Source organism: Cydia fagiglandana, chromosome 2, assembly GCF_963556715.1.
Source record: "Cydia fagiglandana chromosome 2, ilCydFagi1.1, whole genome shotgun sequence".
Classification (NCBI taxonomy): domain Eukaryota; kingdom Metazoa; phylum Arthropoda; class Insecta; order Lepidoptera; family Tortricidae; genus Cydia; species Cydia fagiglandana.
In genome coordinates, this window is record NC_085933.1 from 23,413,642 (window position 1) to 23,426,563 (window position 12,922).

At 42.9% G+C, this 12,922-nt stretch overlaps 1 protein-coding gene and 1 long non-coding RNA gene across 4 annotated transcripts in view; both read left to right on the top strand.

The window, feature by feature from the left end:
* Positions 1-12,922, top strand: part of LOC134679312 (uncharacterized) — an 80,793-nt gene that overhangs the window by 45,665 nt on the left and 22,206 nt on the right. The gene's annotated exons all lie outside the window — the stretch shown is intronic.
* The window catches only part of LOC134679046 (anoctamin-8), a 58,443-nt gene that overhangs the window by 23,315 nt on the left and 22,206 nt on the right, over positions 1-12,922 (top strand). For all 3 annotated transcript variants that reach the window (XM_063537879.1, XM_063537859.1, XM_063537868.1), the window contains exons 3-12: positions 1,749-1,878; positions 2,648-2,753; positions 2,899-3,037; positions 5,377-5,493; positions 7,156-7,262; positions 7,789-7,892; positions 8,015-8,096; positions 8,621-8,773; positions 10,498-10,615; positions 11,580-11,635. In XM_063537879.1, the coding sequence (XP_063393949.1) occupies positions 1,749-1,878; positions 2,648-2,753; positions 2,899-3,037; positions 5,377-5,493; positions 7,156-7,262; positions 7,789-7,892; positions 8,015-8,096; positions 8,621-8,773; positions 10,498-10,615; positions 11,580-11,635 (1,112 nt within the window). The remainder of the gene's footprint in view (positions 1-1,748; positions 1,879-2,647; positions 2,754-2,898; positions 3,038-5,376; positions 5,494-7,155; positions 7,263-7,788; positions 7,893-8,014; positions 8,097-8,620; positions 8,774-10,497; positions 10,616-11,579; positions 11,636-12,922) is intronic.

Below are 12,922 nucleotides of genomic sequence, written 5' to 3' on the forward strand. Positions count from 1 at the left end.
CCTTCCGTCCGTCTGTCACCAGGCTGTAACTCACGAACCGTGATATCTAGACAGTTGAAATTTTCACATATGATGTATTTCTGTTCCCGCTATAACAACAATTTCCCGGTTTTTTCTTGAATATTTTATAGGTTTATATCGTACACTACCTAACATTCCCCTTCTATTTATTAGACTCAATTTCAAAGACAATTACTCAGTCTACTAAGACAAGACCTCTTAAATAATACTTACGTGTCTTGTGTAGCTTTTGTAAGCTAGTGCGATACTTACTATCTATTCCCTATGGTCATATAAAGTTATGATGTCGAGACGTGGCTTCTAGGTTAATGGGCCCTTTACTGGACAAGTCACTTAACGACACGACCCTTACAATAGTAATTAATTAAACTTTTTTGACGAGGGTTCTGATTGAAGCGGAATGCTTTCAGGGCCTTGCTGAATTAGCTGTCACATCTATTGTGTGTGATACCAAGATATGTAATCATTGGATCGATATCAATGGAGGTATGATCCATTGAATGATTGATGATGGTATGATTATCATGTGTATGTAGGTACCTACATCTAGCAAGGGAAGATACCCAACTGTTCGGCTCCGATTTGATTTGATTTTAGGGTTCCGTATCCAAAGGGTAAAACGGGACCCTATTACTAAGACTTCGCTGTCCGTCCGTCCGTCCGTCCGTCTGTCACCAGGCTGTATCTCACAAACCGTGATAGCTAGACGGTTGAAATTTTCACAGATGATGTATTTCTGTTGCCGCTAGAACAACAAATACTAGAAACAGAATAAAATAAATCTTTAAGTGGGGCTCCCATACAACAAACGTGATTTTTGACCAAAGTTAAGCAACGTCGGGCGGGGTCAGTACTTGGATGGGTGACCGTTTTTTTTGCCGTATTTTGCATTATGGTACGGAACCCTTCGTGCGCGAGTTTGATTCGCACTTGCCCGGTTTTTATATTTGTTATAGAGTAGTCTAAAATAACAGACGCGTATTTTTTTTAGCTGCCCAAACTCAACCTATTGAGAGAAGCCGTAGTCGTCCTCCAAAGTACTGAAAAGTGACCAAACCCTCTCTCTAGAGAGTTTTGTTCAAGCAAATTGCTAGTTAATTGCTGGTCTGATAATATGCTGGAGTACGTGAAAAAAAATATGGGCAAATTCATATTTTACGAAAAAAAAACACTTCAAAGTTTCATACTTTGAAAGCGAGCGTAAAATTGCATAAACCCATTATGAATACAACTTTAATGTACAAGTATACATAGTCTTGGTATTTACTATGCCATGTAGCACAACAATAAACCGACTATCTATTCAAGATAGGGAACCGTTGGGTTATGATATTGAGTATCATTCGTTGTTGAGAAGTTTGGGGGTATCCTATGTCCAGCATTAGACGTTATTATCTTCTTCTCTGTCGTATCGAGCGGTCGTGGTCACGTTGACGCGTCCGCATCGGTAGTAGAGGCGGACACAGCTCTTCGCACGATCTCCCGCCATCTCTCCCTGTTGGCAGACTGTCTGGCGCAGTCAGATACGCGGTTTCCCACTGCGGATTTTATTTGGTCAGTCCAGCGCATAGGTGATCTGCCGCGCGATCTGCTTCCCTCCACTCTTCCTTGTACGACCAGTCGCCCTATGGAGTTGTTATCTCGCCTAGAGACGTTATTATGCTGGTATCTTAAAATCTGTATGATCGTAATGACTACTAAGTTAAACCTTGTACCTTGTCTCTCAGGTCTACCAGACAGCATGCTTCTATGGCTGCTGCAGAAACTACGCGGCAGCAGACCTCGTCTGCGTGTGTGTGTGCGCCAGCACGCATCTTCAGGCTGCTCGGCCTTCTACATCACCGCGGACGATGACGTGTGAGTCTCGCTCTCTCCCCAGCTGTAACCGTGCGAGTGATAAGGATAAGGATAGCATGCTCTGACTGCATAAACTGTAGACCTCTTCTGCGATTTCTACATCTGTTCGCGGGCCGTATCTATAGCTGGCTTCTCGGGGAGACCCCAGGCTTAGAGGTATCCCTAGCGGAGTTGTAATTTAGCGGATGAGTCTTCCTGTTGAGCTTTTGTTTTTTATTAACTATTAATTGATATACATATACCAGCGTCCAGCACTACCCTGACAAGCCATCTCCTCTATGGAGTGGAAAGCCCAAGAGTGTGAAATATAGTTCCCCAGTATTTTGTAAACATACCAAATTGTTCTGACTCTGACTTGATAGCGATTTAACGGCGAATATGCCCAGTCCTATGTCATCAGATCGCAAACTTACGAATAATACATAGCCTTTTTTAGTTCGAAATTGGTCAATCAATAATATCAATATACAGTTTGATTTCTGTATCATATATCGTCTCTAAGCCGTTTTCGGCCACTGCGACTACTTTCTACCGCTGAGAGTGTCGCTGGTGCGCTCTCAGGTGACTGACATAGCCAATATTTGCAGCGAATATGCGGCCACACTCGCTGCAGCTCAGCACCCCTCCGACGTAATTATATGTGATGCCCAATTGCCCACAGATAATCTGGGTCCTTAGCTCGTCACGCTTAGCGTCGAGTTCTGTCGAGGCTGATTTCTAAATACCTAATAAAGGTCTTAACTTTGTCTAATATGAATTTGTTTGGCAGGCTGTTACAAACTGCGGAAGAAGTGCACCTACCCAAACTGCTGAAGCCAGAATTCGGAGGTGGCTACAAGGAGTTTACCGTCCGGGACATGCATTGTTTTCAAAAGGTAATGCATAGAACCAGGTAGGTAGACTAGTGTACGAGTAGGTACTAAATCTGAGAACCCCTTTTTTTTGCGTCCGGGTTAAAAACAATGAAAACTTTTCGTATAAAAAATTGATATTTTGAATTTTTTTTCGTTTGGCGATCAGGGATCGTCAGCGGCGGAACTCCTCAACTCACAAGAGCGAGGGTCTCTTGTCAAGCACGTTTTAGAATCAGCGCGCGCAGAGCCGGGCGATGAACATGCGCTGGAACCGGCTTTGACGCTGCGCCCTGGACAGAGTATTGGTAAGTGGACCTTGTTTATCCACTTGACCGTCCGACGATAGCATAGTATCCGAAAAAAATATGCTCTTAACCGTCCGCGGGAACCTTACTATCCAAAGGGGTGGAAGAAAGACTTGATTTCAGAGCCATCTAACGGAATATTTCGGCATTATTTACTAATTCTCTTGATGCGACAACGTAGCCTAACTAAATAGTTAGCTCTAAAAAAATTTAGATCGCAGTTTAGTTATAATTTTAGTAGAAATTTGTGAATGCGCTGCGCGGGGCGTGCGTCGCTAAAAAAACCCGGACGGTTGACAGGAAAACAGTCTCGCGGGCCGGACGGTTGTGTGAGTCGAATTATTAGGTCGAGTTTTGTTAAACAAGCGTATGTTGCCAATCGAATTATTAAGAGCCTCGTCATCATACTAGCGATTTCCGCGAGTGAAAGCGAGGCGAGCGGGCAGCGAGTTTGCCGCGGGCGCGCTACGGACTCTCCGCGAAGTAAAACAAAGAAGGGTTAATATTAAATCATTTGCTTCCTCGCATTCAAAGTCGATCAAGCCTTCGCAAAGTTCAGCTACGATAAGGTACTCTTTGCTTGCTGCCTGCCTTTAAAAAGGTCACGGCCGGCTTCTACTTTATAGGGCAGTCATTACACTCACTTGAAATAGAACACTGGAATAGGAAACACTTTGGCAGAGTGCCAATCTAGAAGTTTTAAATTAGCATTTCCTAACATTCTCATTTGTACCCTGCGTTATGATACTTATGATGTTACTCTAGTCTGGTTTACATGAAGCCAAAAAAGGTACCAAGAGCACATAGGTCTATATTACGTCGCTGGTTCCAACCTGATTTCAAATCTACTGACAAATTTCCGGAGTTCCATTTTGCTTTTTAAAATTACTGCGATGTTTCCAATTAGGTCAAAAGTTTGAATGTCGAACGATAGGTCGCGACTCTTTCCTAACTAAACGAATATAGGAAAATTGCTCATTAACATTATGTCCGGGATCTTTGATTGTGTGTTTTCCAACTTCCATTTCTAAAGGTTACATGTGAAAGGTTAAATCTCAGTGGTCAAACACTTTTGTAAGTCTTTAGTTCAGCAAACTAAGCTTTTGTTTTCTTAGGCCGGTGATCGATATTTCTATCGGAGCTTTTTTGTTTGAGTTGGCATAATAGTCACGCATGGTTATGTGATAAGAATCTAATACTTGTCACCAGGGCTGTGAAGTAGTAATTTATGTACTGTTTACACTTCATTATAGTATTTTTTTATTTGCAAATGAATATCTCAGAAATCCATTTAATTTCAAACCGGCTGTTTCCAAACTAAACATACTACAACCGTGTCTGAAATTTGTTTTAGAAGTTAATGCTTCGAGTGTTAAAATTTGCTACGTTGACGAGATGAGTTGAAACTTCGTCGCTAAGCGTTAAAAGGTTCGAACGACCAAGGAGAGTCATGAGTAATTTCAACTTTGTGTCTTAAGCTGTAAGATACGAATTGTTTTGATTCTAAAATGTTCATTAAACAATATTGGTACTTTAGCTGAAGAGGCACTCTGAATGTTCTTCAAAAGTTACCTGCGTAGCTTTTTAACGGTTTTCAGGGTACTTATTACGCGCGGTATTATAAGCCTACTTGAATAATGTCGATGTTCTAATGAATACCTTTTGTAAAGCGGGACTTTTTTTTCCCAAACTCATGTATAAAGAGTACTAGTACTAGGGGATTTTCAGAAAAAAGTGTACCGACTGTACCGTTATTGGTAGATTGATGGCGCGTTGTCCCAGAGCCGCGAGTTCTAATGTCACTTGAGACGCTTACCTAATTGCAAGCTTTTATTTCTCATGAAGCTGAAAATTGGCGTGCATAGGTAAGTCGGGGTGATCGGATGATGGATACAGGAGGTGGCCATAGGGACTCTGTGATAAAACAACGCAACCTAATTGTGTTTGGGGTAGTTAGAAGGGCCTCGATGAGTATTAGTTGCCTGTGGAAAGAAAAGTACAGTCAGAACATTGACGTACACTATCTCTAAGGACGGGCCTTACGGGCACTAATAATGGTAGGTACTAGTTCAGCGGTGTCACTCACGAATTCGAGCCAATCGTGTAGCCTAACGCAACTAGTTGCGACCAATCGCGCGCGTGATGCGAAGCCATCGACCAATCGCGTTGTAGCGGTGTCACACCGCTGTACTGGCCCCATTCATGCCCCATTCATATTGCCCGTAAGGCCAGTTCTTAGATATTTAATTATACGTCATTATACGTCAAGGAGTCAGAAAATGAAATTGTTGCCAAAAATATTATTTTTCCATTTATTTCAAAAGCTGTGTTTGTTGCAGTGCCGGCGTGCGTATCCCGAGGGGTAGTGCAGGGCATGTTTCCGTTACACGAGCGAGGAGCTCTAGAGAATCTGAGACGCAAATGGGTGAAGACACTCTTCGCGCCGCAGCCTTTAGGTAAGTCACTTTTCAAAACTATGACCAATTAACATTGTTCACTTTATAAACTAAAATAAATATCATATATAAAGGAAAAAATACCAAGGCACGAAATAAATAATAGTACTAGGTACAGAAGTTTCACTCTCTAACAAAACGCGTCTATTACGACAGATATGACCGCTAGGTAGCGCAAGTGCGAGCAGGTGTCCGTTCCGTAGCTGTGCTCGGCAACTACAAGGCCTAGACACCAAAATTGGTGTGGGCCGCAAGTACTTGTAGCGACGCGACGTAATAGCGGAGTGAACCACGCCTGACCAAGGCCTTTAGTGCTGATGGTATCGAACCAGTGTCCTCTGTTTACGCGACAGATGACTAGATCGCTCGGCTACCCAGTCACGGTGGCATGGGTCGAAATTTCTAAGTTATATACATTTTCCATAGAATATTTTTATTTTCATAGAAAGTAATTTACAATACACAATACAATACTCTTTATTGCACACCTCAGATACACGTAGTTAATTTGCGTAGTAATTTAATTTGTTTTTACAGGCTTACATTACACTTTAATGAGACTTGAGGAAATTCCTAAGACCTACCTAATACAGGTATCTAGGGCGCGTTAAGACGAAGCCTCTGTTCCATGTCTGTTAGGCAAATCACACATTACCACCGCGATCTGCCGCAGCAGGCGGGGAGGCTATTAGCATGTAGCGGTATGCATAATATATCTTCGCTAGCGACTGTTGTCCCTTGGAATGTATTAATTATACAGGATATTGACTCTTGGAGACCCTATACATCTCTAAGGATAACTTGATAAACTATATAATCTTATAGTTCTGACACCTAGAGACATTTACACCTCTAAATATTATAGATTTTTTTTCGTGTGTTTTTTTATCTGTATTTTGTATGTAATTCGACATTAAGAGACCATATACATCTCTTAGTAATTGTAATACGTTAGATTGAATTGTTAGTTTTATTTTATAAAATTGTTGATGTTATTATTTTTGCTTTTATGTAAATTCAATGTTGACGTGTAAAAGTGCTCTTGTGGCCTATTTGCTGAATAAATGTTGATGTTTGATGTTTGGAAATAATCGAGAAACGGGCAGGTAGCGATCAACTTGAGTTGATGCATATCTTTATCCACACGGGATCTATATCTATGTCGGCGGCCGATCGTAAGATCAGGCAGATCGTAATGTTCCTGTGTAATGATTTGACGATAGTCACATTCAACCAATATATAGGTAAGATAGTTTCGTTAGGTTGCTTCAGATGCCCGAAGGGCAAACTGCCCAGAAATAGGAGCCCCGCGTGGCGGGGCTCCGTCGACTTAGGGAACGAATCAAAGATTTTCACGTTTCACGATATGCCTAGGAATTTCACGATATGCCTGATCATACGATCGGCCGCGGACATCTACATGTACGTTTCTTGCACGAGAAATTAGTCGGTGATAGCTTTATCGCTCTCAAGCGGTCCCCAGGCTCCCATGAGCCGTGGCGTGGCAAAATGCGGGCATAACGCGAGGTATAATCGCTGTCTGTCTGTCTGTATTCAGAGTGAGAAAGTCAAAAAGATGGCGCCTTTTACTTTTGGGAACAAGCGTGGATAATTTAAGTTCCTGTTTGTGAACAGACTATCCATATAATGTTTGTTTTGCAGATGAAATAAGCGAATACTTTGGAGTGAAGATAGCGATGTACTTCGCTTGGTTGGGGCACTATACGCGTTCGCTGACAGTGCCTGCTGTCGTCGGGTTTGTGTTCTGGGTAAGTGCTCCTTTTGCATACATTTAGTCCAAAATTACCTACCTTAAGGTTTAGAATGTTTACATAACCGGTGAGAACTCGCATGCGAGTTTCTTTACAATACTGGATTCGGATTGCTGGCGAATGGCGGTAAAACTTTATTTATTTATTTCTATGTCTTCATACAACCATACGACATTCCCGAATTCTAGTTCTTACCCCGTAGACAACATAGCAATCGCTAACGCTACGCAGCGAGCGGAACGCAACTGTCACTGTCACACTAATATGGAAGAGTGACAGAGAGCCACAACGATTCGATGGCGAAGCGTAAGCGATTGTCACGCCTGAGCGGCTACCGCGAAAACCGAAATTCGCATTTTGCGGGGATCTTTCTCTTTTACTCCAATGAAGGCGTAATTAGAGTGACACAGAAAAATCCCCGCAATTTTCGAACTTCAATTTTCGCGGTTATAGCCCTGGTTGGTTCGCAGGTTCTTTTCAATCGAGTGATATGTGTTTATGTACCTATTATTTTCTTTTTCAGATTTGGTTGGGCACTGCCAATGAGAATTGGAAGGATATCGCCCACGTTTTATTCTCACTGTTTAACGTATTGTGGGCCTGTGTTTATTTGGAGACATGGAAGAGGTAATGTGCCGATTTTCGTTATAATAGTTTACATTTTTGCCGAATGACAGAATGGTTTGATTAATTTTAATGGTTATTTGAAAGAAGTAACTATAATTGAGCATGTTTTTTTATGTTTTTAGGTATTCTAATGCGCTGGCATATAAATGGGGAACATTGGATCAGAGATCTGAACTTTTAGTGGAGCCGAGACCTTTATTTCAGGTAAATATAAAATATAACTGACCTATTTTAACATTTTTAATTCAAAATTAATTAAAAATCACTGACCTATTTGATATATCTCGTATTTTAATAATGTATTGTCATAGTGTGCAATAAGTTTATAGTTATTTTTCTGACAATTTATTCGAGAATGACTCGAACACATTATTAATACCTTCGTTTCTAACAGTCAACACATCTATTATTACTTTATTATTAAGTAAGTACATAAAGAATAGAAAACTGATGTTTGACAGCGGAATGTCGCAAATAATGTTGTCACACACTAACTAATGACACGATATCTCCTTGCCGCTCGCCTTACTTACTGGAGTATGTTCGGAAAAAGAAGAGTCGTGGAATGTATTGGGCTCCATACATTCCACGACTCTTCACTTTCCGAACAGACTTTACCTAATTATTTCCCGGGTCAGACCTGAGCCCAGCGCGTCCGAATAATCGAGTGATATACCACTGTCCATACCTCTATTAACATTTTTGACCTAAAATGTTCTTTTCGCCAGGGAGATATGAGCACAAGTCCAGTAACAGGGCGGCCCGAGCCCGAATACCCGGCATGGAAACGCAGATTATGGCGGCACGGGGTGTCCTTCCCGGTCACTCTGCTGTGTCTAGTCGTCGCTACTGTCATCACTTTCACACTATTGCACATGCAGGTATAGTAGAGAGAGACCACAAGCCCAGTAACAGGGCGGCCCGAGCCCGAATACCCGGCATGAAAACGCAGATTATGGCGGCACGGGGTGTCCTTCCCGGTCACTCTGCTGTGTCTAGTGATTGCTACTGTCATCACCTTCACAGTGTTGCACATGCAGGTATAGTAGAGAGAGATCACAAGCCCAGTAACAGGGCGGCCCGAGCCCGAATATCCGGCATGGAAACGCAGATTATGGCGGCACGGGGTGTCCTTCCCGGTCACTCTGCTGTGTCTAGTTGTCGCTACTGTCATCACCTTCACACTGTTGCACATGCAGGTACAGTAGAGAGAGACCACAAGCCCAGTAACAGGACGGCCCGAGCCTGAATACCCGGCATGGAAACGTAGATTATGGCGGCACGGGGTGTCCTTCCCGGTCACTCTGCTGTGTCTAGTGGTTGCTACTGTCATCACCTTCACACTGTTGCACATGCAGGTATAGTAGAGAGAGACCACAAGCCCAGTAACAGGGTGGCCCGAGCCCGAATACCCGGCATGGAAACGCAGATTATGGCGGCACGGGGTGTCCTTCCCGGTCACTCTGCTGTGTCTAGTGGTTGCTACTGCCATCACCTTCACACTGTTGCACATGCAGGTATAATAGAGAGAGACCACAAGCCCAGTAACAGGGCGGCCCGAGCCCGAATACCCGGCATGGAAACGTAGATTATGGCGGCACGGGGTGTCCTTCCCGGTCACTCTGCTGTGTCTAGTGGTTGCTACTGTCATCACCTTCACACGGTTGCACATGCAGGTATAGTAGAGAGAGACCACAAGCCCAGTAACAGGGCGGCCCGAGCCCGAATACCCGGCATGGAAACGTAGATTATGGCGGCACGGGGTGTCCTTCCCGGTCACTCTGCTGTGTCTAGTGGTTGCTACTGTCATCACCTTCACACTGTTGCACATGCAGGTATAGTAGAGAGAGACCACAAGCCCAGTAACAGGGTGGCCCGAGCCTGAATACCCGGCATGGAAACGTAGATTATGGCGGCACGGGGTGTCCTTCCCGGTCACTCTGCTTTGTCTAGTTGTAGCTACTGTCATCACTTTCACACTGTTGCACATGCAGGTATAGTAGAGAGAGACCACAAGTCCAGTAACAGGGCGGCCCGAGCCTGAATACCCGGCATGGAAACGTAGATTATGGCGGTACGGGGTGTCCTTCCCGGTCACTCTGCTTTGTCTAGTTGTCGCTACTGTCATCACTTTCACACTGTTGCACATGCAGGTATAGTAGAGAGAGACCACAAGCCCAGTAACCGGGCGGCCCGAGCCCGAATACCCGGCATGGAAACGTAGATTATGGCGGCAAGGGGTGTCCTTCCCGGTCACTCTGCTGTGTCTAGTCGTCGCTACTGTCATCACCTTCACACTGTTGCACATGCAGGTATAGTAGAGAGAGACCACAAGCCCAGTAACAGGGCGGCCCGAGCCCGAATACCCGGCATGGAAACGTAGATTATGGCGGCACGGGGTGTCCTTCCCGGTCACTCTGCTGTGTCTAGTCGTCGCTACTGTCATCACCTTCACACTGTTGCACATGCAGGTATAGTAGAGAGAGACCCCAAGCCCAGTAACAGGGCGGCCTGCAATATTTTTTTTTAGAATTATGGCTTTATAATAGCCTCTGGGACCCAAAAGGAAAAAAAATGTTAATGGTGACATAATTTTTTGTTGCAGGATTGGTGGGAGAACAAAATAGGTTATTTTAATTTTGTGCCCCGGGCATTCTTGGCCATCATAATATTTTTGGAGGAGGAGGCATACGCCCGGATAGCGAGGTGGCTGAACGACAAAGGTATGATGGAATTCTGTTCTAGTATGTTTTTTTGGAGGTTATGTATTAGTATCCACACTCATTTTTAGTACGGAATACTTGAAATTTTCAAAATATTTCATCTGTCCATCACACTCACTATTTCGTAGTCCTGAAGTTATTTAGATAGGCAGGCATCTTTAAGACTGCATTTAAGTACTCACGACATTCGGACTAAATATTGCTCGGCCACTGGTCTAGGTGTTATGACGTCACCTTCAGCCGAAAGCAATGAATATATTTTTTCCAGTATATGACGTTTATATACAGTTCAGTGAAATAAGCTTATTCAAGGAAATTACTAGGCAGCAAGCAATGCATGCAGTGAATCTTTTTGCATGTATTTGGTCGTTTTCAAGTTATATCAAGTTTTCAAGAAAACGAAACAACAAATATTCTATAAGTACCTACCTATCTAAATTTTTTTTCACTGACACCCATGCATCGTTAAAATTATGGAATTCTTTCCTCATATTGGTAAATGTAATGTGGATATTCATACATATCTTTTCTGTATGGCGTTTGTTTGGATTTCATTTGAAAGTGTGGATTTGTTGAATTTTAAATTTTGTGTGATATTACTACCTTATCTTACCTAATAGTGTACCTATCTTATAGATTTGAAATATTTATGCATGATATTGAACTATACTTTGTCTACGATTCCAATTTCTTTTAAATTCAGTATAGTCATTATAAAATTAGCACCACTTTACAATAGACTCTGTATCCTAAATTTTGTTCTAAGTAGTTTAACTAAATTACGTACCTAAATACTTAGATTTTAGTAATCTAGCTAGGAAGTAATCTACTAATTAGAGTGAAACTTATAGCGTATAATTTTCTTTTTATTGCTTACCAAATGGGACTGGACGTCAAAAAAAAACAACAAATATATTTTAAATGGTAACACTGAAATGCCACATCCCGATTTTGATTTGAACAGAAAACTATCGCCTCGAGACAAAGTATGAGAACCATCTGATTGTGAAAATAGCATTGGTTTGTATTTAAAAGCTGTAAAGTAAACGCCATGCTAAAGACGAGCTATATCACCACGCTTTGCTTGCCATAGACGAAAGGTTATTAACAGATATAATCATTTAACGCACAGGGGTTTCTGGCATAGCACGCGGTTTTTTTTGTGCATGACACTGGCCGAGTTTTGATTGGTTTATTTTGGATAGATTGTTTTCAAATTTAAATACACTCAGCGTCAAAAAAATCGCACATCTTAACATTTTTCTTTCAAGCGGTTTTAAACCTTATATTATATAAGGCAAGATAAGACTATGGGGCCTTATTTGAAAGGTTATTAAACCCTCTATTGGAAAAAGTCGTAAAATGGACGATCTACTCCATACAAAAAGAAAAAATTCAGGAAAAACGAATCGACGTGTATTCAGGTTAAAATTGCAAAGAATAAAAACAGTACAAAATCAACAGATTCAGAAAAAACAAACTTAAAACTAAACTCAAAACCAAGTGCTGCCTCCTCTTGCCATCCGAGTATAGCTTCCAAGTGATCAGTCATGACTGTCATGAGTGCCACGATGCGTTTTTGAGGAAAGTTGTTCCACTCCTCAATAATGGCGTTTTGAAGCCTGTTGAGAGTGGCAGGAGCAGGATCAGACGACCGAACCCGCCGGTTTAGCTGATCCTAGTGATGTTTGATTGGGTTCAGGTCAGGGCTCCTTGCTGGCCACTCAATTACGGTGATCCCAACCTCCCACAGTTAGTCTCACACAACCAACGCAGTGTGACAGCGGGCGTTTGTCATGCATAAACTGGAAGTTGGGTCCAACAAAACCATCATATGGGATCACATGCTCCTCCAAGAACATCGCTATGGAACGCCGAGCAGTCAGGGATCGCTGGCTGTGCCCACCTTCAGTGCGGGAAATGCACAGGAGATCAGTTTACTCGTCGATCGAAATGCCGCCCCAGAACATGCGAGATCCGTCCCCTAAGCAGACGGTTTCTTCAGTGCAGGCTTGCTTAAATTGATCTCCCTGCCTCCTATACTCCCCCCTGCACCTATCGTTGGTGTAAAGGCACACCCTCGTCTCATCGGAAAAGAGGACATTCCTCTATTGTTCAAACGTCCAATCTTCGTGCAGTCGGCAAAATTGCCTCCTGGCTATTCGATGCTATTGCTTTAATTGGGGGCCTGTAGCAGCTCTACGGGGCAACATCCTCTTCTCTTCCGGCTTTCTTCCGATCGTAGAGATGCTTATCGCTGTTTTTGGAGCTGCTTGAAGCTGCTGCTGCTGCTGCAGCTCAACAGCC